General features: G+C 29.7%; 1 protein-coding gene across 1 annotated transcript in view; it reads left to right on the forward strand.

The window, feature by feature from the left end:
• The first annotated feature begins 2714 nt into the window (after nucleotides 1–2714).
• Nucleotides 2715–26324, forward strand: part of LOC142330241 (ATP-dependent DNA helicase Q1-like) — a 36205-nt gene continuing 12595 nt past the window's right edge. The window contains exons 1-7 of the mRNA XM_075375403.1: nucleotides 2715–2954; nucleotides 6395–6571; nucleotides 9970–10149; nucleotides 13167–13297; nucleotides 14892–15066; nucleotides 20052–20218; nucleotides 22335–22471. Coding sequence (XP_075231518.1) covers nucleotides 2927–2954; nucleotides 6395–6571; nucleotides 9970–10149; nucleotides 13167–13297; nucleotides 14892–15066; nucleotides 20052–20218; nucleotides 22335–22471 — 995 coding nt within the window. The 5' untranslated portion in view covers nucleotides 2715–2926. The remainder of the gene's footprint in view (nucleotides 2955–6394; nucleotides 6572–9969; nucleotides 10150–13166; nucleotides 13298–14891; nucleotides 15067–20051; nucleotides 20219–22334; nucleotides 22472–26324) is intronic.

Genomic DNA, 26324 nt, shown 5'->3' on the forward strand with positions numbered 1-26324 from the left:
AAGGGCCGTCTAGCTGCAACTCGCCATCCGCGGGTTGTGATGGACGGTCGTTCAATTAGGTATGTCACCCTTCAAAAATATCTGGGTGTTATCCTTGATGAGAGGCTTCTTTTCAATGAGCACGTACAGTATGTGGCGAAGAAGGCAGTTGATGCTTTCTTCGGCGTCCGTAGAGTGGTCCATCCCGATTGGGGGTTGAATTTCCGTACCATGCGGATTCTTTACAAAGGTGTTTGCGAGGCCATTATGTTGTACGCTGCGCCCGTCTGGGCTCATCGTTTGCGGTACCAATGCTGTAGGGACATTCTATTACGAGCCCAGCGTCTTCTTTTGTTAGCGGTTGTCGGTGGTTACAGGACTGTCTAGCGAGAGGCAGTAACTGTGATAGCGGGCATCAAACCTGTTGATATTTCGGCTACGGAACGTAGTCAGCGGTATGTTGCAAAGAAGGGAGGCCTTCTTACTTCTGGGCGTATGCGTGAGATCGAAGACCAAGGTTTCGACTCTTGGCAAGATAGGTGGAATACTTCTTTGACAGGTCGTTACACGCATGGTATATTTCCCAATGTTAGAGAGTTGCGAGTGGTTAGCTGGTTATCCCTCAATCGGCACACTACACAGTTCCTCTCTAGACATGGTGTCTTTAGGGATAAATTGGCAAGGTTTAGGTTGGTCGATTCCGGCTTCTGTCCGGACTGTAGGGTCGATGACACCGTGGACCATGTCCTTCACATATGTTCCCGGTACGAAGCTGAGCGTACCAGAGTTACTAGGGAACTCGAGAGAGTAAACTCTATTTTGAATCTACGAGTCAACTGGAGGACTCGTAGAGAGTGGACAATAGTTGCTGGCTTCCTTCGCTTCCTCGCCCTGAGCAGGGCTGCCGAAGGGATTTAGTAGGTGATAGGAACCTGGGTGGCTAGGGACCGCCTGGGCAGTTGACTGGCCGAAGGTAGGCGCTTAAGGCAGCGTGCCTCGGTTAGATGTATTTGGTGTCTTGTATTGAATTACGCTGTCGGCGGAGTTGCGGCCGCTGCCAACGGGCATGGTTATCCTTGCCCGGTGGGTGCGATCGCGCTCCGACGAGGGCATTTATGAGCTAACGACACTGTCGGCGGGGCGTCTCTGGGTACTGCTTTGGTGGTATGCAAGGGAGTCATGACGGCGGTTTGTGAAAGATGGTGAATGATGGACTCCGTGATGGCGCTGTGCGGGAGTAGGCGTTTATTCTCCTCTCTCGGGCGGACCGGAGCGGAGTCAGATAGAAACTCATTTTGAGTAATAAGCGGGGTTCTTAAGGGAACTAGGTCTAAATTTCGCTGTGTGAAACTTTAGTGGGAAAGTTTGTTATTTGAGCTGTTATTGAGACATTCAGTAATTGGCTCTTTAATAGTTAGGACTAGGCGCGGGGTCTTCATTCCGCGGTTAGGCTTCTAGCATAGTTCCTGAGGGCGACGTGGTAGCTGCAGGTGTCCGTTGTCTTCATTCTGAAGGCATAAACACGTAAAACTACCTCGGGGTGAACTTTACCGATGCAGATGTCCCTCGGGGCATCTGCATCGGTGGCATCTCTGCGGGGCCTGGACTGAAAGCTGTGGTGCGCAATCAGTTTGAGGGCGAGAAGATGTCCTCCGTTAAAGCCACTACTAGCTAGGAACGGAGGGGGTGGTGTAGCGACCGGACACGCTACGAGGTGGGATCTTCTCCCCTCGGGGGGAATCGAGATGTTCAACCCTGGGTAAAAATTCTCTAATCTCCTAAGAGGTATGGAAAGAATAGGTGTCTGCCATGTAAAGAAGGCCTCAACTGGGTGGGATGTTTGATCATGTCGCACTTCTGTGCTTAGAAACACCATCCTAAATTTCCTAATTTACTTCTCTAGTTTATCGTTTGTGGAGATGGTCTTCTTTTGGTATACCATTCAATTAATACAGTCTGACTGTAGACCCTGTTTCTTGTTCTGTTTAAAACATTGAGTTGAATTTCTTGGAGGCAGTCAGAATCTATTTAAGGTTTTTATATTTAATTCATCTGACACATATTACATCAACTCTGAGCCACCTTGATATACTTGTGATCTAATTTAGTGTAAATATATATATTTATAAGCATAAATAAATTCAGAATTATCACATAAAAAAAGTCATGAGCTTTATCACTGAATTTGCCGTTGTCTCAAAATGCTGTACAAAAAGAATTGACGCAGCTTAAATTTAGCACACTTTTTGATCACTTTTTAAATACGTTCTGCCTAACTATAAAGAAAATCCACCTGTAATAAAATCAGCCGATGTCAGGGTAAGAACAGCAACACCAGTTACAGTTACAAAAGCAAATATTATGATGCAAGTTTTGAAATCATCGTGTTTTTTAAACTTGTTTTTGTTTTTCAATTAAAGGTACATGATTTTGATTTTACACGATATATTTTTTACTCAAGATGGGTTTACCTTCGAAATGTTGCTAAATATGATTTAATTATACCTCAAGCAAACTAAGAAAAAACTGCTTCATGTACCAGTTGAAGATAATATGGCTTTGCTAACATGCTCAAAAAATCTGCTGTTTCACAAGTCCATTATTAGGAAAAGTCAACTAACAGCGAGCTGAACAACATTTTCTAATTCTCATTTCCCAAGTTTTGTTGACATAATTATTTTCTTGGGTCGTTCAATTTGTTCAATTCAAAATTATTTTGAGGTTATATTCTTCATAGAGGATTGTTTATAATTTCGTGTGTGACATTTATGTGGTTATACAGTGCGTTTATGCAGTGTAGGAATCGTATGTTTTTATTTAAATATTTTATTTGTAGATAAATGAATTTATTTTTCTAAAAAGGTTACTGTACATTTTAAGTAATTTCATTATCGTATATGTAGAGTTATAGTTTACTTACCGGTATTGGGTGCATTCAAGTTACAGAATGTCAGATTGTGAAGTCATTGAAGAAGGTACGATTGCAATAATTTTTCTAACTGTAATTTAGTTTGTATGTCATAATCACAAAGTCACAATCACATATGTCACAAAAATAATCACATATGTCACAATCATAAAGATGGTTAAGATTTTGATGAATTTTTAGTACTTATTTGTTATGAAACTGTAGTATCGGTGTTGTTTCCTTAGAAATTATGTGTCATATTTACGTGCAGATAACTTATTAAAATTAAATAGGCATTGTTAGTTAACATTTTGTAAATACGTATAGATTTCAGATATTTTGGTTGTCAGATTAGCAGAATCTGTCATTGTGTGGCTTTTCAGAATCATAACTTTAATGTTAATCAAATATGAATGAATTTGTTTTGACACGACAAAGCTTAGTGATACTTGAAAATTATTTAAATTCGTAAGTGACTTAAATGTATTTTTTCAAGGGCCTTTGAGAGCAAATTATCTTCACTTTCCTTAATGGAATTTCTGATGAAGTGTTATTTAGCTCATGCCTGAATAAGATTAACCCATTTAGTATATAATGAATAATAAATTTTGCATATTTTATGATTGTTTTTTGTACTAGCAAATCTCATATTCAATTGAGTTGAGATTGTAGGTTCTACTCTGTATGCGTAAAATGTTTGTTTTTGTGTTACTATCAGTTTATGTCTCATTTCTTTGATCAGAGTTGTAAAAGTTGATTCTTTGTTGAAAATTGTGCCTGTGCATGTTCCTTGTATTTGTGGATAAATATGTGTCCTAAATCTGATGTATTATTTAGTGTAGCTGTAGCAGTTTAATTTGTTTATACCTGGGTTGCTGTATTAATAAGTGTACATTCTGTTTTATTTTGAGTATTTACAGCAATTTTTGTGAATATAGGTATACTATTTTCACATGTGATGTGTTTCTCATCTCAGATACCTTGGAAACAGTTTGGTTAGAACACCTGATAAACACATGTACAGTAGGATTGTGTTTCAGTCATATTTTGTACTTCCTTGTACAAAGTAAAGGAAGTATTGTGATCGTAAAAAAATTTGGTTTTCAGATTTCAATGGAAATATCCATTTTGATCATCCCTGAATTCATTTTGACTAGTTTCGGTGTGACATCTGTATCTTGCGTAACTCAAAAACGATTAGCCATAGGATATTGAAATTTTGTATTTAGGACTATTGTAACATCTAGTTTTACACCTTCCCTTTTGATTGCAATCAACTGAACCAAAAGTGTCCAAAAAAGTCCAACATCCAAAACAATTTGGATTTTAGATTTTTTCTTAACTACAATAATAAGCTATTGAAAGCTTTTCAACGATATATCATAAGTGGTGCTTATTTTCATTGATTCCAGAGTTATAGTCAAATAGAATTTTAATTAATGAAATATTTTGATCTTACCCTTGAAGGCACATAGATTCAAATCAGACTTCTTCATCTCCTTTTTTTAATTTTATTTTTCTAATTTAAATATATTGATTTATTAATTATTATTAACCCGTGATTGTAAAATTTATTTTTACAATAACAAGAAAAAGAAAATATGAAAAAAGTCAAAAGTTATTAGTGAAATAAAATCTTATGTACTTTTATAAATGTGTATATGTAATTTAATAGACATTATTACATATGTGTATATGTAATAGATTTAGTGAAACATCTGATTAATTAATATGAATTGAAAATTATAATTTAGAATTGTATTATTTGTAGATTTTCTAGTTTAATTTCTGTTTAATTTTATTTAATTATTCTGGAATTTCTGTTTAATTTTATCTACATTAAAGTTAACTACAGAGTGACTGAAAAATAGACCCTCACAAGAACAACGTATACACTGAGGCATACATGCCTGATCTTTAATAAATTGCAAAAAATTCTTATCTTTTAGTTCATACTGTTCTGATATTGTCAGACAATATTCTCTCTAAGTCGGAGTTGATCATCATTTCATTTATTTGTTTTTTGTTGCCAATCATTTAATCGCTCTTTTGTTTGATATAATTCTTCTGATCTTAATTTGTGTACATGTTCTCTAGTTTCAGCAATTGTGTAACTGTCCACTTTATTAAAGAATTGGAGGATTGTATTGCACTTTCAAATAAATAAGTTTAAATGAAGTGCAGCAAAAAGTGTGTATATTTAATTTAATAGGTGTACAAGGGAGTTATGTGGTGTCTACATCAGATTTTTTTATTATTTAAAATATGAAAAAAGTATTGTAAATCTTATTTCTTTTGGTAATTATACATGTGTGGTAATCATGTAGATCTTATCTTTAAATTGTCTATTCTAGGATTTATTTTAGTGCAACTGTAATATTTTATGATGATTTATTTTATACGATTAAGTGATGATTAATGTCTTTTCACACTCTCCTTGCCCCTCAACATAATTGTCAAGATGGGTCCATGATAGTTGGCTAAATGATGATCCTTGGATTCAGAATTGTTTAGTATCCTTTTTGAAAGATTGATTTTCTTAAGTAGATCTTTTATTTTCTAATCTAGCTTTATATTTGAATTTATCTTGTAAAAAGGAGTGATTATATTTTTAAATTCTTCTGCTAAAACTTAGCTGAAGTTTATACAAAACCATAATAACTGAATATATCTTAACTGTTTAAAACTTAGCTGATAAGGTAACTTGTTATGTCCTTGCTTTAAGAAACACCAAACATCTGTTTGGTGACAATTCTTCATTATATGATCTTTGGGAAAAATCTGTAATTAATGACAAGAGAAGATTATTAGTTAATAACTTTGGCTTCCATTAAACATAACAATGAGACAAAAAACTTGTAAAGGAATTCATCTCAAAGGTAACTCACACTGTAACTTTTCCTAAATCTGAGGCTGTGGTCATCCACCTTTATCTCATAACTATGTGATTTCTATAGTTGCTGCTATTACTGTCACTTCTGAAACACAACCGAAAACTAATGAGACATTTAGTGTTGATGATATAAATAAATGAAATACTTATTTTGCTGCTGTGCTGCTGTAATTGAAAGTGGAACTAATGATTTTAATACTTCCTTTTCCCAATATTTTCTCTCATCAACTTACAAGTTCCATTGTAAGAATTTTTTGGTAAACAGGGAGAAATTGAAATTTTTCAATAAATTAATATATATTTCTCCTCGTGGTAATACCAACCAAAAGACTGAAATATAGCTACATATTTTCAACAAGAAAGAGGGTTGATATTATTTTTCATATTACAACATTCTTATAGTTTTATAGATTATAATGAATTCATAGCGGTATATAATTTTAACTACCAAGAAGATTCTTAAAGAAAAATAAATGTTTTTTTTTTAATACAGATCTTCCTATAAATAATAACTATGTTAATATTTCTGTGAATAGTATATTGAATATTGTTTAACAATATAATATTGTATAGAATGATATCTGTATAATATCAAATGTATGTTCTTTTTTCAGACAATACAGAAGATGATGTTTTGAAAGATATTGACAATGAAATAAGAAGCATAGAGCAGAACATTAGTAAACTTAATCAACGCCGTGCTGAGTTAATTAATAAGAGAGATGCAATAAAGGATAAATTATTATTAAAAAAAAGTAAACATTTAGCTACCAAAAACTGGGAAAAAACAGGTAAGTTGTACAGAATTTCCAGTCAAATAATTAGTGAAAGAATCTTGTGAATTCTTTCTGACTTAGTTAAATTTTTTTTTTTTGTTGTTGAAACAGATTGATTGCTCTATATCATGGGATCTAGCCCCACAAAAATAAAACTTTTTTTTGCAGTCGTGAACTGCGAGAATTGTAATGCATAATATTTTGTGCCCCTGTGGGAAGCCCTTCACAAAACCAAACCTAAAGAAAATTTACTTTTCATTCTAAATTTAAAGTAGATCATTCAAGTGAGAAAATGTTAATGATCATTTTCATTAACTACCTTCCAAAAAATGCAAATGTTAAAATACTTAGGGTGTATCCCTCCTGTGGGTACAACAATCTTGGACAGTTTGTTCACGAGGCCTTTAACAAAAAACAAATTTCAAGAGGTACAAACATTTTTTCTTTTGGATTTGATAATTTCACTGTTCTGGTGGTAGAATTATGCCAAGCCCCAAACAACTACAATTTTACACAAAAGAATTTTACTCTGTAGCAATTGAAATAATTAGTCATTTTCCTGTGATAAAATATTAAATACGTACAGAGTGATTCAGGAGGAAAGGGAAATAATTTGGGAACTTATTCTATGAAAACCTTACATTGAACCGTCATTTTGCTTTCTATGAAAGTAATGATTCTTTGATGGTTGAATGTGTGGTCATGTTTTACAGGATTAACATGTGTTTCTAGTTAAATTTACACCATGAAAGAGTGGATTTACTGAAAAATTTATAGTAAAATACGAATTTGAGTTACCCCTAAAAAATCACATAAAGAACCAACAGTCAAAATGACGGTTGAATGTAAGGTTCTCTTTTCACGGGTTAATTCAATACATTAAATAAAATTTCAATACACATTTCGAATCAAATAAAAATACATTAAAGAACGGCTTCTTTCAATAATGAATGTGTGTTCATGTTAAATTTACATGTTGAAATAGTTGATTTACGGAAAAATTCATTGTAAAACATGTTTGAGATGCTCTGTTTTTTCATTACATTAAATAAAACTAACATACATTAAAGAATGAAAAAAGAATAGAAAAAAATAAAATAAGTAAAAATTATTTAGCAACTCGCTTATCTCTATATATGTCATTCATACAAATAAAAACTAGATTTGATCTATGATTTTTCAATGCTTTGTTGTTTTATCATATTACCGGTTAATGGCGAGTAAGCAACTATATTCTGGTACATTAATAAACAATACGCAATTGTATTAGGCTTGAAATTCTCTTTGGTTCACCTTTAATTTTTCAAATCAACAACACTTATTTTTTATAGATTCATTTTGTCACGAACAATCAATCGCATATAAAGGATATTTATTTTTATAATCTGAAGATGTATATGGCAAGTCAATATTTTTATAATATGAATTTTGAAACACAATAAACATATTATACATCACCATACAATTCCCCTGTAAATCTTCTTACGAATATTGATCTGAATTTATCACTACTTTAATATTTTTCATGTTACACGAGTCAGATTCTGACGTGTCTTTCATAGCGTTATCTTTAGCGTTATCTTTCCTATCAGTTTAAAAACATACAATAACATATCGCGATTTATCTAATTGTGACGATGTTGTCACGTTCCATATCAAAGAATTTGTTTGAGGAACTGCTGAATTTTCATAAAGTTCCCAGTCTTTAAACGTCATACGCACCTCTTTATTTTTGTCTTTCAATTTAATCAATTCCAATTGATATTTGTATCAATATGTTGCTTAGATTGGAATATATGCAGCATTAAGACTAAAGTGGAATATTTCGATCCAGAAAAATCGTAGAGACATACAAAAAAAAAGCTAGTCTTAAGCTTTTAAATAATTTTGTTTCACCCATGCGCTCAATCAAATATGAAGAAAAACTTTCAAATTTTTAAAACTTTTCTACTCACTGATTTGTTTTTTTTAATTTGATGATTTTTGAATCTGAAATATACTGATAAAAAATTCAAGTTATAATTTCAAGCTTTAATTTTTTTTTATTTATCTCTTTAAGCCTCTTGGTTGCAAAGTCAAAGTAGTTTGGATACAATCATTTTTTATCATAAAATATCAGTATCCCTTTAATTTTTGTACTAGTGTAGTAGGTATTTAATTTATTTTGACATATCAGGAAAACATAATTTTTGCGTTTTTTTCATCCATCGCCCACCAGGGGGCATTATTGCTCACTTTAGAACGAATGATGTAGATGAATGTATAGTGTGATTTGCACTTACTGAAAAATGAATAAAGCATGCCCCAGAACTTTATCTAGTCATTTTCAATGGAAAAAAGTTATTGTTGTACTAAAAACTGGTGTCGCAAAACATAATTTTTATGTTTTGGTCAGAACTGTATCTAGTAATTTTCAACAAAAAAATAGTTATCTTTGTAGAATGAATATTACTTTCTCATTTCTCAACCTTGTCAAGATTTTTTACATGTATATATATACATACAGAGTTTACGATGAAAAAATGGAAAAATTTCATTTTTTTTTGGTTTCTAACTGTTTTCAATTAGAATTAAAATTTGAAATAATTTTTATATAAAATATCATTTGGAATTTTGTGTAAGATTACCTGGTATTACACTTTACTCAGTAGTTCAGCTTGATCTCTAGTTCTTATTTACTCTACTGCAATGAATAATTAAATGTCTTTAGGGAAGTATTAGTTTTCAATAAGTATAATTAATATATGTTGTCCGTAAACAAAGTCAGAATCATTGCATTTACATAACCAGAATCATTGATCTAACTGTACTCCTGTTCATGTACAATAGTATCACAAAATATTATTAATTATAAAATAAACAATAGAAGTGATAAAAGTCTATAATAATAATTAAAATATAAATACAAGAAATATTGTTAAATTTGTGAAGATTTTAAATATATAAAATTTCTACAAAATAAATTATAATTTAGAAGACATTAATAAAATTAATTTGAATTTTTGTATATGTGGGTATTAAATAGAATGCAGAAAATTTAATTTTTTTCTTTTAATTAGTAGAATAGTATATTTCTGAATAATAGGTAATAATACGTTTCGGAATAATAATAATAATATATATAGAATGATATGTTTCTGTTGAAGAAAATCATTTAATACTAGTATTTTAAATTAATTGGTGGAAAGATTTTTTAAAATAATTTATTAATTTTATTTAAAATGGCAATTGTAGCATCATAATTAGGGACTTTCTTGGAAACTGACCTATTGTGTTGAGTTAAATGAACAACATGTTGTCTCGTTTATCAGAGACTGATATTATACTAATAAGCAATACAAATATTATTATGTATAATTTAAATGATACACAGGATATAGTACTAATTAACCATATGTAATCTTTGTTCTTAGATTTTCCATGGTATAATGAGTTGAAGAGTACATTAAACAGTGTATTTAAGTTAAAAGAATTTCGTCCATATCAATTACAAACTATGAATGCAACTTTATCAAAGCAAGATGCAATACTTATTATGCCAACAGGTGGTGGGAAAAGTCTGTGTTATCAATTACCAGCTCTTATTGATAAAGGTATAACAATTTTTGTATTCATTATTATTAGTAACCCTTTGGAAGTTGGCTACAACCTGTTATTCTCACTTCATTCTGTTGATTACACATTGGTCCTAATTAACTTGTATGCATACCTTTCATTTTTCTCTTGAATTAAAGTAATGAATAAAACATGTTTTATCATCAATATAAAAAGTTTTTCAAATATGTGTTATACAGAAATAAAAAATTAACTTATTACTTTTTTTATAGTAATAAATAACAATGTGAAAATGAAATATCAATCTATGGATAGACAGATGTATTTTATATATTCAGTACAAATGTAATCGATTACTTTTTCTTTATCTCTTTGCATCATCTTTAGTTTTTCTCCAATAATGATGAATAATGCATATTGAACCATATAAAAGCTATATTATTTCTGAATATATGTTAAAGGAGTTTTTTGTTTTGTTTTTAAAGGCTGATATTTTTCAAAAGTGTATTTTAATTTATTGGTCAATAATAATTAGATTGAGCCAATTTATTTTGATGTCAAGTAAAGTGTTTATTAATTTGATTATGTAATTTTTATAACTATGTAATGGTATTATGAAACAAATCAGTTTTTCTATAAATTAATTTTAAAACATAGCTTAAACTCTTTAGGTGATTTAGTAATAAATTTCTTTGCTTACTAGAAATAAATTAGTAATTGAATGATTTTCAAATATTATTTGCGTAAATTCATAACTGGTAATTCTGAGCAATTACTTGATTAACTTCAATTTTTTTTATAGTTTAATATATCATGTAGACGTGCTTACAATCAGGAAAACACACAATGTTGGAAAGCAGGTTTGGACAGTGGGTGACCCTTGCTAGGTCTAAGTCCGCACCACATTATCAGTACTCTAGTCAATTAGCTATCAGTTTTGTGAGTTATCAAAACCTGTACAGATGGTAATCTGTTCTTTTGGAGAGAGAGAGAGAGAGAGAATGAGAAGGAGAAGTAATATATTTTAATCTGATGCATAAGTTAAAGTTTTAATTCAGTCTTAAATATTTTGTTTTTTACTGTAAACAAATAGTAATAAGAAACAAATTTTTTAATTTGTTTTAAAATTTTGAAGTAATTAAATAAAACTCCAAATATGCTTTTACCACAATTTTTTTTTTCTTTTAGTTTTTCATATTTGCTTTTTTAATGATAAAAGTTAAAGTGAGCATTTTGTAAATTTAAAAACTAACCATCATCTATTATAGTAGATACCCAGTAATTTCCTTGTAGTGTCATTGTCAACTTGGGATAAATCTTTTTTGGTACGTATTGTGGTATGTGGTCATAGGAGCTGGATATAGCATAGCATATTAGTAAGAAATTAGATACAGCTTCTAAGCACAATGTACTTTGTAAAAAAAAATTTTTTTTTAATTTTAAATTTATTTTCTTAGATTTAGTTCAATGTTTATTAATTGCAGATTGTTTCTGGATGAAATCTAAAAAAAGATATAAAGTAACTGATGTTCAATGCTTCTAAAATAGTTAATATATAAAATTGTACCTTTCTGTAGTTTACTGTATGAAGGAGTCCTAAATGTCCATTTCTGATCCAACTTCTTCAGGACCATGAAATTGCTGCATTCAGTAAAAAGGTTGGCCCTTTATTAGAAACTATATATTTTAATTAAGCCTGAAAAATTGATATAGCAGCTAGTATGTTGTTTAAAATGTAACTTGGAAACTATTTTATAGTAAATACATATTTAGATTGCATCTTGCAAAGTATTCAAAAATTAATATTTATTTTAAATATTACATTAATTTGTGTCATTATTCATATGTTTTCAAGAAGTATTTTCCTTCAAGGGAAAATCACTTGCAAACATATGTGGGGAGTCAAAAAATAACTGCGAGTTGAATGTAGTGTACAAACTTGGTTTAATTGCATGATGCTATATTAAGTGTTTTGAGTCAATGCTATTCTCAAGCAATCATGTGTGAAAGTCCTCTTTGCTTGCCTACTTGTACCAATTTGTTCTTTATATCTATTACTTTGACTATTCCTAGTAATTTTACTTCCCAGTTAAAAAATTCTTCCATTTTTTATTTTGTGTTTACCTACCTTTTAACATTTAATTCCTCATTGCACCTTTCTGTCACATTTTATTACCTTGGTTTAAATTTTATCTATTTTCAAAGTAAATTTCTTTTCTAGTTATAAATCATACTGTTCAGAATTTTTCTTTATTTTTAATTTCTGGCCAAAAAAAAATAAAAACCATTGTTGGTGAATTTTAAACATATGAGGATCATTCAGTAATTAAACAGACAAACATTTTAAGTGAAGAAAACCTTGTGACCTTGCGAGAGTGCTAGTCAGATGTTCAATTGATATTTACGTAAACATAACCCCTAAAGTCTTAGTTACAATGAATAGTGTGTCCGCTTGAAGAAAGACTTTTAAAGAACAGCGTTCTGTGATCAGATTTTTAGTTTTGGAAAGTGTATAACTGTCAGAAATATTCTCTTGGATGAACAAACATTACGGCAGTAGTTGCATGAACCATGTGAGTTTTTATGCATGGGTGGAAAAGTTTAAAAGTAGCTGCAAAAACGTGACCGATGAGTACCGCTTCGGGTGTCTGGCAACAGTGTCAACCTTGGCGTTAGATTGTCATATTGATTCAATCCAAGAAGACCATGACAACTTACAGTTGAACAAATTGCTGGAAAAAGTTGATTAGCACAGAACAAAGAAAATGTATATGGTGTCAACCCAATCTAATGACTGATGATTGAAAAAAAATCTTTGCAAGTAGATTTAAACAAAAATAATTTTTGAATTTTTACTTAGAAAATTTTTTTTTATGCAATGATTGTTTTTAATGAAAAATGAAATCTAATTGCTTATCTTCTGATGATCTTAATCTTTGTAAAAGTATTTTCAGTCTACAAAATATTGTGTAATTTTCCTTCCATCTGGTATGGACAAAAAAAATTGTTCAATATTTATATATGATTTAATATTGGTTTTTGTATTTATTACCAGGTATAACATTGGTGGTATCTCCATTATTGGCTCTCATGGAAGATCAGGTAATAGGATTAAGAAAACTGAATGTTGATGCTGGTATGTTTCATGCTGAAGTTGATAAAGCTGAATCCAACCGTTTAATGCAGGTAATATCCTTTGTTCTTAAAATGTTAGGAATATATACATATGTTTTCATCATTTGCCTTAGTGTCTATTATCCTTTGTTTAGGGAACTTTTAATGCGAATACTTCTGCTTAATTGTAAACAAATAGTTTACCATTTAGCGTACATCACATTCTACTGATCTTTATTTGAAAATTGGTATCAGGAGTAAGAATCCATAAAAATCATTCTACCCAGGCCGAAGATAAGAAAATTAATTTAAGTACAAAAGATTTATATAGATTTCATATTTTGTCTTGTTTCACATTCATCTTTCTATTTTATCTTTTGTTTTATTTATTCCCTATCTCAGAAATTTAACTGTTAACTCATTTAAGTTAACTGTTTAATTCATATTTCTTTTCAATACAGCAACTTTCCTCAATTGCCAATTCATTCTGGATCCAAGTTGTGTGACTGAACTTGTGAAGATCTTGTTAGAATTTTTTAGGGTTGGAGAAGTAGTTAAAGAATCAGATTAGTTGACCAAATGGAAATGTTCAGAATTTATCAATCAAGATTTATTTCCTGATAATTTTTGTCATCTTTATGAAGATTGTGGATAAAGATTGTACGTACTCACGGGAAGTCGTCTCTTTTAGTTAAAAATGTATTTTAATGGAAAATTAAATGTATGTAGGTAGTATAGAAATAAGGATACTGTAACTTATACTCAAAAAATATTGAAGTAACATGATAATGTTTTTATTTAACTCTTCTGCTAATGGGGTAATGTATAGTAAGTTCTTGGAAATAATATTCTGTTGGTTGTGTCACTGTATGTTGTTTCATTTCTTTTTTGGAAATGTCTAAGTTTGGCTAAAAATGTTAAAAGCTTGTAGGAAAAATGTATATGTTGTTTAGTATTGCTATTATTATTTACATTAATTGCTATAATAATTTACATCAAATTCACTAAAGTGATCCTGATCGACTTTAAGTGGGATAGTGTCATTCATTGTGATTGACATTTCTATGAGTGTATCTGATGTGTTCATAATATCAATAAAAGATTTTATTTGGAATGATTGTAATGTTTTGAGAAAGCAGTAAGAAAGAAGAGGCCTGTAGCATAGACAAAAAAAAATGGTTGATACAGCTTGAAAATGTCCAATACATACAATAAACTTTATTCCACAATTTTTGGTGAAGAATGATATTACTGTTTTCTCCCACCTCTCTATTCTCCTGATTCTCAACCTGTTTTTTTTTTATTTCCCAAGTTGGAAACCTTCCAAAACAATATTTCGAGACTGTAGAAGATTAAAGAAAATTTGTTGTATGGTCTACAAGCTATTCCTCAAAATGTATACCTGATCCCATTCCAGTGGAAAAAAGTGCTGGGAGCTATGTATTAACAGTAGTAAAGGTAACTAACTATCTCAAAGAAAATAAGTGTGATAAATTATAACAAGTAAATTAAATAATTTCAAAAAAGTTCAGTTTTTTGGATAAATTTCATTAGTAAACACTTGTTTTAGTTTTGAATTATTACCATGATTCTTTATTATTATTTTTTAATGTTTCTGTTTAAAAAGGAAGTATTTGAACAAATATTTTTTTTTCTTTTATTTCAGGCCATGACAGATCCCAAATCAAAGTTAAAACTGATTTATGCGACTCCAGAAAAACTTGCTAAAAGTAAAAGATTTATGAGTAAACTACAGAAAGCATATGAAATTGGTAGATTATCAAGAATTGCTATTGATGAAGTACATTGCTGTTCACAGTGGGGGCATGATTTTCGTCCTGGTAAAAATGTTTGTTTACTTTTTTTGTCATTTAATATGTTGTAGACATACACTATTTTTCTTTGTTTAGAAAATTTTTTCCAAAAAAGATGCGACAACCAGTTTTAATTTATTTTTAATTAAGTTTTTATATTGATAAACCTAAACAGTTTTGTTAGAGTATTGTTAGTTTAATTAAATTTTTTTAATTTATTAAATATGTTAATTTATTTAATATTTATTAAATATAATTTATTAAAAATATAAAATTATAAATTTTATATATTTTTTATAACTTTTTCTTTGTAGAAAAAGGAAAAAAACACAGGTGTTGGATATTCAAATATTTCATTATTACGGTGAGTAAAAATATATCCTTCTTTCCAAAAAGGACACAATTGGGAAATCATCATTACACTCTCCAGGTTAATATCAAGATTGAGCAAATTACTGTATAATAATCTGTCAGACACTATCAATTTTTCTGCCTATGTATCTTTTCTTTGTGCTTTTCACATACAAATTGGTCAAAAACTGGATAATAGTATAATAACAGGATTAGTTTAGTATTGTGTCAAATTTTGCTTATAATCTATTGGGAAAACTCCCATAACCTGTGTTGGGATAAGCTTTATTTTGAGTTTACAATCTTAATGTGCATTCATGCTTTCATTGTTTCAAACTTTCTTTGAAAACTTTGTAGAGTAGAAATTATCTGTATATCGTATTTATGTTTTTGTACTATCCATTTGTGCAGCTATACTTTTAGACAAACTTTAATAGTTTTTTTGAATGAAATTTTTTTTAAGAATTCAACATTGCATCAATAAAAAGTCCATTCAATCAATATTTCTAAAATAGTTGTCAATCAGGTGAAATACTCTAAACAAAAAAAAAAGAATGAAGTTTGTAAAAATTAGCTCCAGGTGTTTAAAAACGAAAAAAATGTATTCCGTACAAAAATTATTTATTTTAAACATGTGAGTTTTTGGACTTTTTTTCCATTTTAGCATATAATAACATATTTTTAGGTTATAACCAATCTTTTGATTAAAAAAAAATAATGGCCTTCCTTCTGGTGTTTATGATTGGAAAGGGATTATGCAGTTTTTACTAGAGCTTATAAACTAGCATAGTTAAAAAAAATCTGCATTATGGTGGGTTTTTAATTTTTGTCCACCATATTGAATCAAACTTAATTTTTTAAAAATATTAAGGTGAACATATGACACATGATTTCAATTTAAAATTTTACAAGAAAAACAATGATGAAACCCGTTTTTTCTTAATGTCTTCTTTATCAAGTTATAAGCATTCAAAGTTGTAGTGATGGAAAAATCATGTTAATAAAACAAGGTAGAACACACTGCATGAACAATTTTATTGCATTCTACATTCATAATGCATACAATAACAAACTTTAAACAGTGCTATAATATTGATGATAATAATAAACAATTACTAATAATTAACAACACAACAAATTAAATAGCTATATCAACTGATATTATTTACTTTAAATATCCAATATTTATTTTAAAATTTTAAATAAATGTTTTTGACCATAAACTAATGAAATAAATTTTGAAAGCATGCCGTTTTACAATAAATGTTCAAAATGCTTTCCCTCTTCAGCTTGGCAATGTGCTAACCTCAATTAATAACCATTTATAACTTGTATCGTGTGTGGTGGTACACGAGCAGATTCATCAATTTTCTTTATTTTCAATTCATCACTGTTTTGTTTTGTAAATGTATTTCAGGTACTGCCAAAAAAACGTAATCCAGAGTAGACAGGTCTGGGGACCTGGCAGGCCATTCTATGACTCCTCTATGACCTATCCAGCGATTTGTAAATTGTTTATTTAAAATTTGCCATGCCCTTAGATAATAATGAGGTGGTGCTCCATCTTGTGAAACCATACATTATTATTTAATTCTTGTTCAAGTAACAAAAAGTTATAAAATTCTATTTTCTAACAAGTTGCAGTAAGCATCTCCTGTAAGATTATCATATAAAATAAAAGGCCTTACATTGACCAACAATTCCTACCAAAACGTTCACTTTCTAAGGGTTATGTGTGTGACCTTTTCAATTCATTTGGGATTACTATCACTCCAACATTGACAGTTTTGCTTATTCACATGGCCATTTAACATAAAAGTCGCTTCATCAGTAAATATTATTGAATTAGAAAAATTTGTATGTGTCAAATTTTTGCATTACGCAAGGCATATTCATAAAGAAAGAGCCGCTTGGTCAATAAAAATAATTAACTTGTGAGAAAAGGTTTTACTTACAATTTTTGTTTATTACATATCTACTCACTTTTCTACATAATCACCATTCAGTTCTAAGTACTTCTTGTAACCCTGCACCATTTTCTTTAACCCTTCTGCATAGAAGGTCACCATCTGGAAATTGGACCAGTTGACATGAATTCCTTCTCTTGAGTTCCTTGTCATTTTCAAACCATTGTCCACCAAGCCACTTTTTCAAATGCAAGAAATGGAAAAAATTTCTAGGTGCAAGGTTAGAACCATATGGTGGGCGATCAAAAAATTCTCAATGAAAATCTTGAATTTTCTTCTTGATTAAGGCAGTGGTGTGAGGACACACATTGTCGTGGAGGAGGATTACGCTGGACAACAGTTTTCCGCGTCTACGATTTTGGATCAGATGTCTCTGTTTGGTGAGCATTTTGCATTACTCGTCAGCTATAATTGTTGACCCATGTTCCATGAAATCAATCAAAATGACGCCCTTTTCATGCCAAAAAACAGAGCCAACATTTTTCGACTCGAGTACAGAGATTGCTTAAACTTTTTTGATTTTGGAGAACTTGAATGGTGTTACTGTATCGACTGTTATTTTGATTCTATGTTGATGTAGGATATCCATGTCTCATTGGCCGTAAGTGTAGGAAAACAAATCATCTTGTCGATAGCGGTCCAAAAACACTCATCCATTGCACATTCTTTGTTCTTTGTGTTGGTCAGGAAGAATTTTTGGTACCCACCTTGTAAACAATTTGTGATATCTGAGCTTTTCTGTAACAATTGCATAGATAGAGGTGCGTCCAACATGTGGAAATACATCAGACAGAGCACTAATTGTCAATTGCCAATCACATTGCAGTTTTCGGTTTAACGATTTCAATAGTCTGAATACTGGGCCTGCCACTCCACTCTTCATCATACACATTTGTGTAACCATTTTTAAAATTTCGACACCATTGTCTAATCTTTCCTTCACTCATTACTGTATGTCCATACACTAGGCACTCCCGATGAATTTCAGCAGCTGAAGATCCTTTTCCACACAAAAATCGAATCACAGCATGCACTTCTCAACTGGCAGGAGAAATGATTGTTGCGGACATTGCGATCTACATTCATCGGCAGGCAAATGACTACTAAATCAAAACAACTACAGTGGCTTTGTAAATAGCCGATAGGTGGCCCTGCGTGCGTGAATCTATGTTCAGACCTGCTAATATTTAAATATAAGCCAATAGCCCTTACTTTATGAATATGCATCGTATTATCACAGTACACAACTCGGCACTCAAAATCATCTTCCAAAAGTTCTTGAACCCAGTGTAGCTTATAAGGGTGAAATTTCTTTCTTTTAAGAAGTTTTTGAACTGAAAAATAACTGATGTCATGTTGGACCACAGCTTTCTGAATTGCTGAATGAGGTTCAACAAAGATCTGCAATATATTTAATGATTTTGCATCAGTTGTGACAGTTTTTGGTCTACTGGTGTGAGGACGAAACCAGTACTGGTGTTTTCAAAGTGCTGTACTGTCTTGATCACAGTGAATTTAGTTATTGATTCTCTGTGTGAAAATCTATTATTAAATAAAATACATATCTCTTGTAAAGGCCAAACTCTTGTCACTATACCTGTACATCATCAACAGAGTTATTCTTTCGGTTTCATTCAAAGAAGACATTGTTATTTGAAGAGTTAATATTTTATAAAACGAAATAAGTGAACGAGGAAACTAATAATAAAAGTTTTACCAAAAAAACAAATTTGAACCGTTAGGCCTACAACTTAATTTTTATTAACACTATCAAATTTTACCATTACTATGTATATGTTGAAGTAAAAAGGTGAAATGAGGAGTTAATGAGTTGCATTGTTTCAGTGTAATACAAACTGCATTATTGTAAATTAACAGCTGATTTACTCAATTAAATTTGTAGTACATTTTTTAACTAAATATCTCCAGCTGATTTGTTTCATTTACAATAATTAATAAATATCAGCTAATATTATCACTGGAAGTTAATTTTTATTTAGAAAATAATGTCAGTTAATGTAGCCATTTAATTTGTTGTTGTGTTGTTAATCATTAATTATTGTTTATTATTATTAATATTATAGCACTGTTTAAAGTTTGTTATTGCATGCATTATGAATGTAGAATGCAATAAAATTGCACATGCAGTGTTTTACCTCGTTTTATTAACACAATTTTTAGATCATTGCAACTTTGAATACTTATAACTCGACAAAGAAGACATTAACAGAAAAACCGGTTTCACCATTGTTTTTCTTATAAAAAGTTTGATTCAATATGGTAGGTCAAAAATTAAAAACCCACCATAATGCAGATTTTTTTTTTTTTAATCCATTTCTTTCTGCCTGCAAGTATCTCAGATATGCAGTATAAAGCTGTTTTTATACTTAAATGTTACTCCTGTATATTAATAACATATTGAAATTTTATGAGAAATTATAAACCATATACACTATTTTTGAGAAATCAAGCTATAAAATTTTGTAATAATAAGTTATAGTATGAATTTTTTTTTTATAAAACATACCTAATTACAAAACAAATGTCATCATTTTTTAATTAGACAAACTAAGATTTTTTAAAAAATCTCAATTTTTATTATGGGTGATAACATTATACATTTCATAAATATAAAAATGAATTTTCTTTATGCAAAATATTGAATAATGATTAAAGACATCTTTTTATTTTCAGATTATAAATTTCTTGGTGTTCTGAAACCAATGTTTCCAGATGTTCCTATTCTTGGTTTAACAGCAACGGCAACTTCTAAAGTTACTATTGATGTTCAAAAAATGTTAGAAATACAAGGTTGTATTGTTTTAAAGTCAACATTTAATCGACCAAATCTGTACTATGAGGTGAGAAAGTATTTTTTTTTTTTTTCTTAACATTAAGTGATGAATATTTTGATTTATTTTATTAAAGAGTCTAAGTTATTGAGATGTTAAGGTTATTGTTAATATTATTTTTATTTTCATGTGTTTCATGATTAATTTTTAAAAACTGTTGTTAGTATGGTTTTTTTTTACCTACAGTAGTAAAATAGGTTTAACTTAGTTTATTATTTTTGTTAATGTTTAAATTCTATATAAACTAGGTGAGCTCATTGGTAGAAAAAAGTTATTATTCATGGAAATTAATTTTACTTTTAACAGTGGTTAAAAAGTTTTGGTGAACATAGTATATAATAACTTTTAAAAAAATTATTGCTTATTTTTTCAGTCAAAACAAACCATATTACTTTTATTAATTGTTTTGTGTGATATATATTAAAAGTAAGGACCAGTTAGTCATTTAAGAAGCAAAACAAGAGAAAGATAAATGTATTATTGATTCAGTATTAGTACATATGATTTTATTTTTTTACATAAGTGTAATTGTTTCATAATCATTTAATGTTTTGAAGAAAACATCTTTTGAATTAATAGCACTCCATTTTTAACTCCTACATTGAAAGAATAAAGCCACTTTTTTAAGTAAAGGAAGACATGGAATTACTGTATTTGGTGAATATTGTAAGCAGTAAGGTAAGATAGCATATAGTAATGGATGAGAACTATTCCTGATATCAGACTTATAGCCTGATGAGTCGACAACTCCTGGAATCTCTCAGGGAGAAGCATCTTGGAAATTAAAGGTAAAGTAAAATAAAAGGCCAATTGTCAAAATCATGTTCCTTTAATCAGTTCTCATAGATCACCAATGTTAGAGACATTGGGCAGTCAACACAAAAAAAAACTGGTATTAGCTTTCCATATTGACAGTTCTGAATGGCATACTTCATTGTGAAGGTGTGTTTGTGTAGAAATTATCAGTATTTTTAGTATTGACTAAAACACTGATTTTTAACATCTAAGTTGAACACTACTTATATTAGTCAAGTTATTAACAGTTTTGTGCATTACACCGTGAGAGATATGTGGAAATTTCAAGTTACAACATTATTCTTGAACTATCTGCTAGGTTGGTCTATGGTAGAAGATTCGCTGTAAATTAAATGATTTCAAAGTTGAGCGTTTTAGGTTCGAATCTTAATAAAGGTAGTTTCTTTTATTTGGATTTGGATTTTTATTTTATTTGGATTAGATCGTGACTACTGATGTTCTTCGGTGGTTAGGTTTCAATTAACCACATGACTCAAGTATAGTTGGCTGGTCTATACAAGACTACACCTCATGAACAAGGATGCAGTTGTTTACAGGCTTCAAACCCAGAAAGCTTGCGTAGGTTATCTGGAGACTTCCAGATATTCATAATATAGTAATAATCTTGAAGCATCAGTTGTCTTGAATTTGTTTAATACTTGCTTGTTTACAAAAGTTCAGTACGTAAACAAACATCTTCTTCCACTTGCTCCTAAAGACTATTTGTATATTGTTGGTTAAACTCACAATGCTACTGCACCTTACCATTTTTTCTTTGTTAATATGAGCAATTCATTAAATTTTACACAATACTGTGAATTTCAGTAGGATTTAATTCGTTTGCACTGAGAGATTAAATCACAAACCGTAACTCCACAACTAACATTTAATAATATAACAACCAAATCCAAAAACCAGCAACTGCAGTGGGCTGTTAAGAATATTTATCTAATGAAACAATTGAATCTAATTAATAGAGGGATGTGGAGTATAAATTTTATCAATTAGATGATTGTTGTCTGGCTATTATTTTTTGTTATAAGATATATAAACACAGGGACAGGACATTGTCAATTGTATTGAGATGGTATTACTTTCAAAAATGTTGATTTAAGTTTATTCATCAGACACAATTAGAAAGTGGTTGGAACTCTCACAAAGAACCATCATTTAATAATATCTGTGTAAAGATCTTATGGTAATTTGCATATTCAAATGACTGGAATTTAAAATTTAAATTGTCAGTAAATTATTTTGTTTGCTTGTAGAATTAAAAACACTCCATTTGTTTTAATAGATATATTAATTCATAGTCTTTGTATTTACGTAGGTTAGAGCTAAACCTTCTTCACAAAAAGAATGTATAGAACAGCTTGTTGAATTATTACAGAATAAATATGCAAATAAATCGGGGATAATATATACAACTTCTATTAAGGAATGTGGGGAATTAAGAGAGGAATTGCGGTAAGTATTAAAAATGTTCTTGATCTTATGATATGTGTATAGAAAAATTTGCATTTTACAAGGGTTTTTTCCAAATTAATTTGATCAGCTATTGAGAATTAACCCATTAGCTGCCAGACAAAACCATATGCAATGTTTTTCTGACTAAACCCTTCATTTCATCTATTATTAAGGGTACAATACTAGAAGTATTTTCATATCAACAAAATATCAATTGTTGCTTAGGAATAAAATGGTTCGTTTATGCACCTTCTACAAAAAGCATGCAAAAAATGTCATTTTCTGAAGAATATATCTTCATCTAGCTTTTTTAACATGCTTTTAAATAATGTGTGCCTTTTTTGATCTGAATGAACATCTTCTGGCACTGTTTTTGGATGGATGACAATTGTTTGTTGTTGATGGTGAAGGAAAATTATTTTTATTTTTCTCTTCATTCTCAGCAATGCTTTGTGGTATTTTTATTTCTTCATTCTTTATCATTGACAATATAAGAGAAGGCCTAAAATCAATTTGACTGATTTTAATGTTCTTTGTAAGTATGTGTATTTACCATGAATTTACTATAATAGAATTGACAGCATTATAAATAATGGCCACCACCATTTTTTTTCCACGCACTCAAATTCTATAATTTCCAGTACTACTGTCATCAGAATCAGCGCCACCCATACTTTGAATATATTCCACCGTCATTAATGGTTGAGTAAACATGGTGTCTTTGTTTTTGGCTGAACTGAACATTTTATAAAATAACGACATCTATAAAAATAGTAAATTATAATAAAACAAAGTTTAACGATTCAAATGTAAAAATAGTACAATGCAAGATTGTAGAGTTATGTGTAATGTAAGAATAACATGTTGCACACCTAGCGTGCAATTCATCACTCAATAAGCCAAAGGTGCATAATTGCACCTATTATTATTTTTAGCAATAGGATTCATTATCAGTTTTCAAAATAAATAATTTCCATGAATTGATGAATAAAAACAATTCTTAAATAAGCAAATAAAATAGAAATATTATTTTTAACAAGCATATTGTGATCATTATATACCTTATACAGAAGGGATTACATTATCTTGTAAAATACAGTAAATTGATATGCTAATTAAAAACCTATCACCATATAACTTTTTTTTATGATTACAATACCTAAAACAGTAAAGGCAATTTGTACAAAGTGCAAAAAATCTTGTAGAAATAAAAAATAAAAAATGTTTACAAAAAGGTTTGTTTACGCACCATTGACTGTTAATCTGTTAACTAACTATTGTAGCAGCACTCCCCTACATGTTTAATAGCAAATAGCAATCTATAATCTCATTACATGCTGTCTTCTGATGCCTATTCTATTTTGTGCTGGTAAAACAATGGCTTATGAAATATATATGAAACTTGCTACTTCTAACAGCTGTGAGGTTTGGTCTGTAATTCATTTTTTTTGGAAGCAGTTCTGCAGAGATTTATTTACAGATTTTTAATTTAACAAACATTCAAGAAGCCACTACTAAATTGAAAAATAGTAGCTGTACACTTTTGGGACATATTTTTTTGGTGGAATTTATGGAACGAAAGACCAATGCTGGAGAGGTTTTTGAGGTCAATTCAAAACAAACTTCATGGATATTCTAAAAAAGTGTTTTGGATGAACAGTAGCCCGCTCTACAACCCAGATTTGCCACCAAGTGACCAGTCTCTATACCAAGATGAAGGATATTCTGGTTATCCATTCCATAGAAACAAATGAAGAGCACAACTAGATGGTAATTTTTGTGATAAAGTTCTTTGGTAAGAGTGTCTAAAAAACATCAGTACAGTATGTGTCTGGTTGTGAGTGGTAACTGTATGAAGTAATGCAGGAACATCAGTAACTTATGTATTTAATAAAATCCTTTTTTTCCTACCAGCCAATCAAAATTCAATTTTGAAATTGCTCCAATTTATCTATTTACTTTTTTTAATTTTGAATGTTTTATGTCCTAATAAACATTATAAGATCATTCAATAGATGTATTATTTAATTTTAAATTTGTGAACCTGCATAAAATTATTAGTAATTATGTAGTAGAAAAATCTGATGTGGACACCATATGACTTCCTTGTACACCTATTAAATTACATATATTTTTTTTTAAATGAAAAGTACATAAAATTTTATTTCATTAATAATTTCTGATATTTTTTCATGTGTTTTTTTTTTTATTATTGAATTATTATTTATTGTAAACATTTTTTTACAATCAGAGGTTAACAAATTATTAATAATCAATATATTTAAATTAAAAAAAAAGTTAAAAAAAAAGAAGATGAAGTGGGATTCGAACCGATGTGCCTTCCCCATGTAAGATCCAAATATTTCATTAATTAAAATTTTATTTGGCTACAACTCTGGAACCAATGAAAATAAGTACCACTTATGAGGGCTTATTTCTGCAGTTGAAAAAGTCCAAAATCTACATTTTTTGGATACTTTGGTCCAGTCGACGGCAATCTAAAGGGGAGGTGTACAACTAGATGATACAACAGTCCTAAATCCAAAATTTCAACATCCTATGGCTGATTGTTTATGAGTTATGCAAGATATTTACCTACGTACGGACATTACACAGAAACTAGTTAAAATGGATTCAGGGATCATCAAAATGAATATTTCCATTGAAATTTGAAAACTGAAGTTTCTTACGATCATTATACTTACTTCATACAAGGAAATAAAATATATATAGTTTTTACTAGTAAAAATATGTATAAACATATTTTAGTTGAGGGGACTGCTATAGTTCATCTTGATTTTTTTTTTTTTGATAGTGTATTGAAACAGAATTATTTCCAAACTGTTAGATATGTTACTTGTAGAATGATATGTATTGATATGAATCAATAAACATTTTTATTAATTTTAATTAGTTATTAACCTTCATGCCCTTATGTAGTTTTCTCCAAAAAAGTAAAAAATAAAAAAATTAATAAATAAATAAATAAAAGAAAGATACACTGTTTATGGTAAGGATTTGAAAATCATTTTGGCAAAAAGAAAGTGCTAACCGATTGACTATCCCTTTAAAAAATATTTTGAATTTTCAGAAAAATGTTAAAAAATGTAGTAAGAGGAGTAATATTTTTTAAAAAAATATCTATTTTATAAAGTATTATTACAATTATCTTGCTTATTTTAGTGTCTTTTGTTATAATTTTGTACTATGTATTAAAAGGATATATTCCACACATTTGTAAAGGATGGCACATATTCCAGAGTTTTCTGCAGTGTGCACTCTGTGTAATCTGTAATAAAAAATTGTTTTTGATGAAGTATTCCAAACCTTGTATATTCAAAAGGGACCATAGCAGCGCATGTTCTCATAATTTTTTTGAGTATTAGCAACAATTGCAATAAGCATGATTTATTTTTTTTTACATCAGCAACTATGAATTTTTGCTTACAACACTGTAACAGTATTTTTGCAGAATCTTCACATTTTCTATTTTGATTCATTTTCCACTACTTTATCTAGTAACTGTATGAAAAGGTAGACTTTTCTATCAACCGCCATCACAGTTGATACCAAATTTCAAATGAAATTTTTTCACGAATTGTTTTTCTTCAACCAATTCGATGAGATTTTTCATATCCTTACAGAACACAACAGTCTCTATTGTCTCTAGGTTTTTGTTATCAACTGATCTTAATACATTACACTTTTTGTTAATAAAATATGAAGCCAAAGAATGATTTAATGTTTTCAACTTCTGTTTCAAATCAGGCCCAAAATTTTTTTTATTTTTAGTGGCAACTCTAAAAGCTGATGTAATTTCATGGATTTTATTTGTTGAAAGATCAAAAGATGT

The sequence above is a fragment of the Lycorma delicatula genome, chromosome 9 (genome assembly GCF_047948215.1).
Source record: "Lycorma delicatula isolate Av1 chromosome 9, ASM4794821v1, whole genome shotgun sequence".
NCBI lineage: Eukaryota > Metazoa > Arthropoda > Insecta > Hemiptera > Fulgoridae > Lycorma > Lycorma delicatula.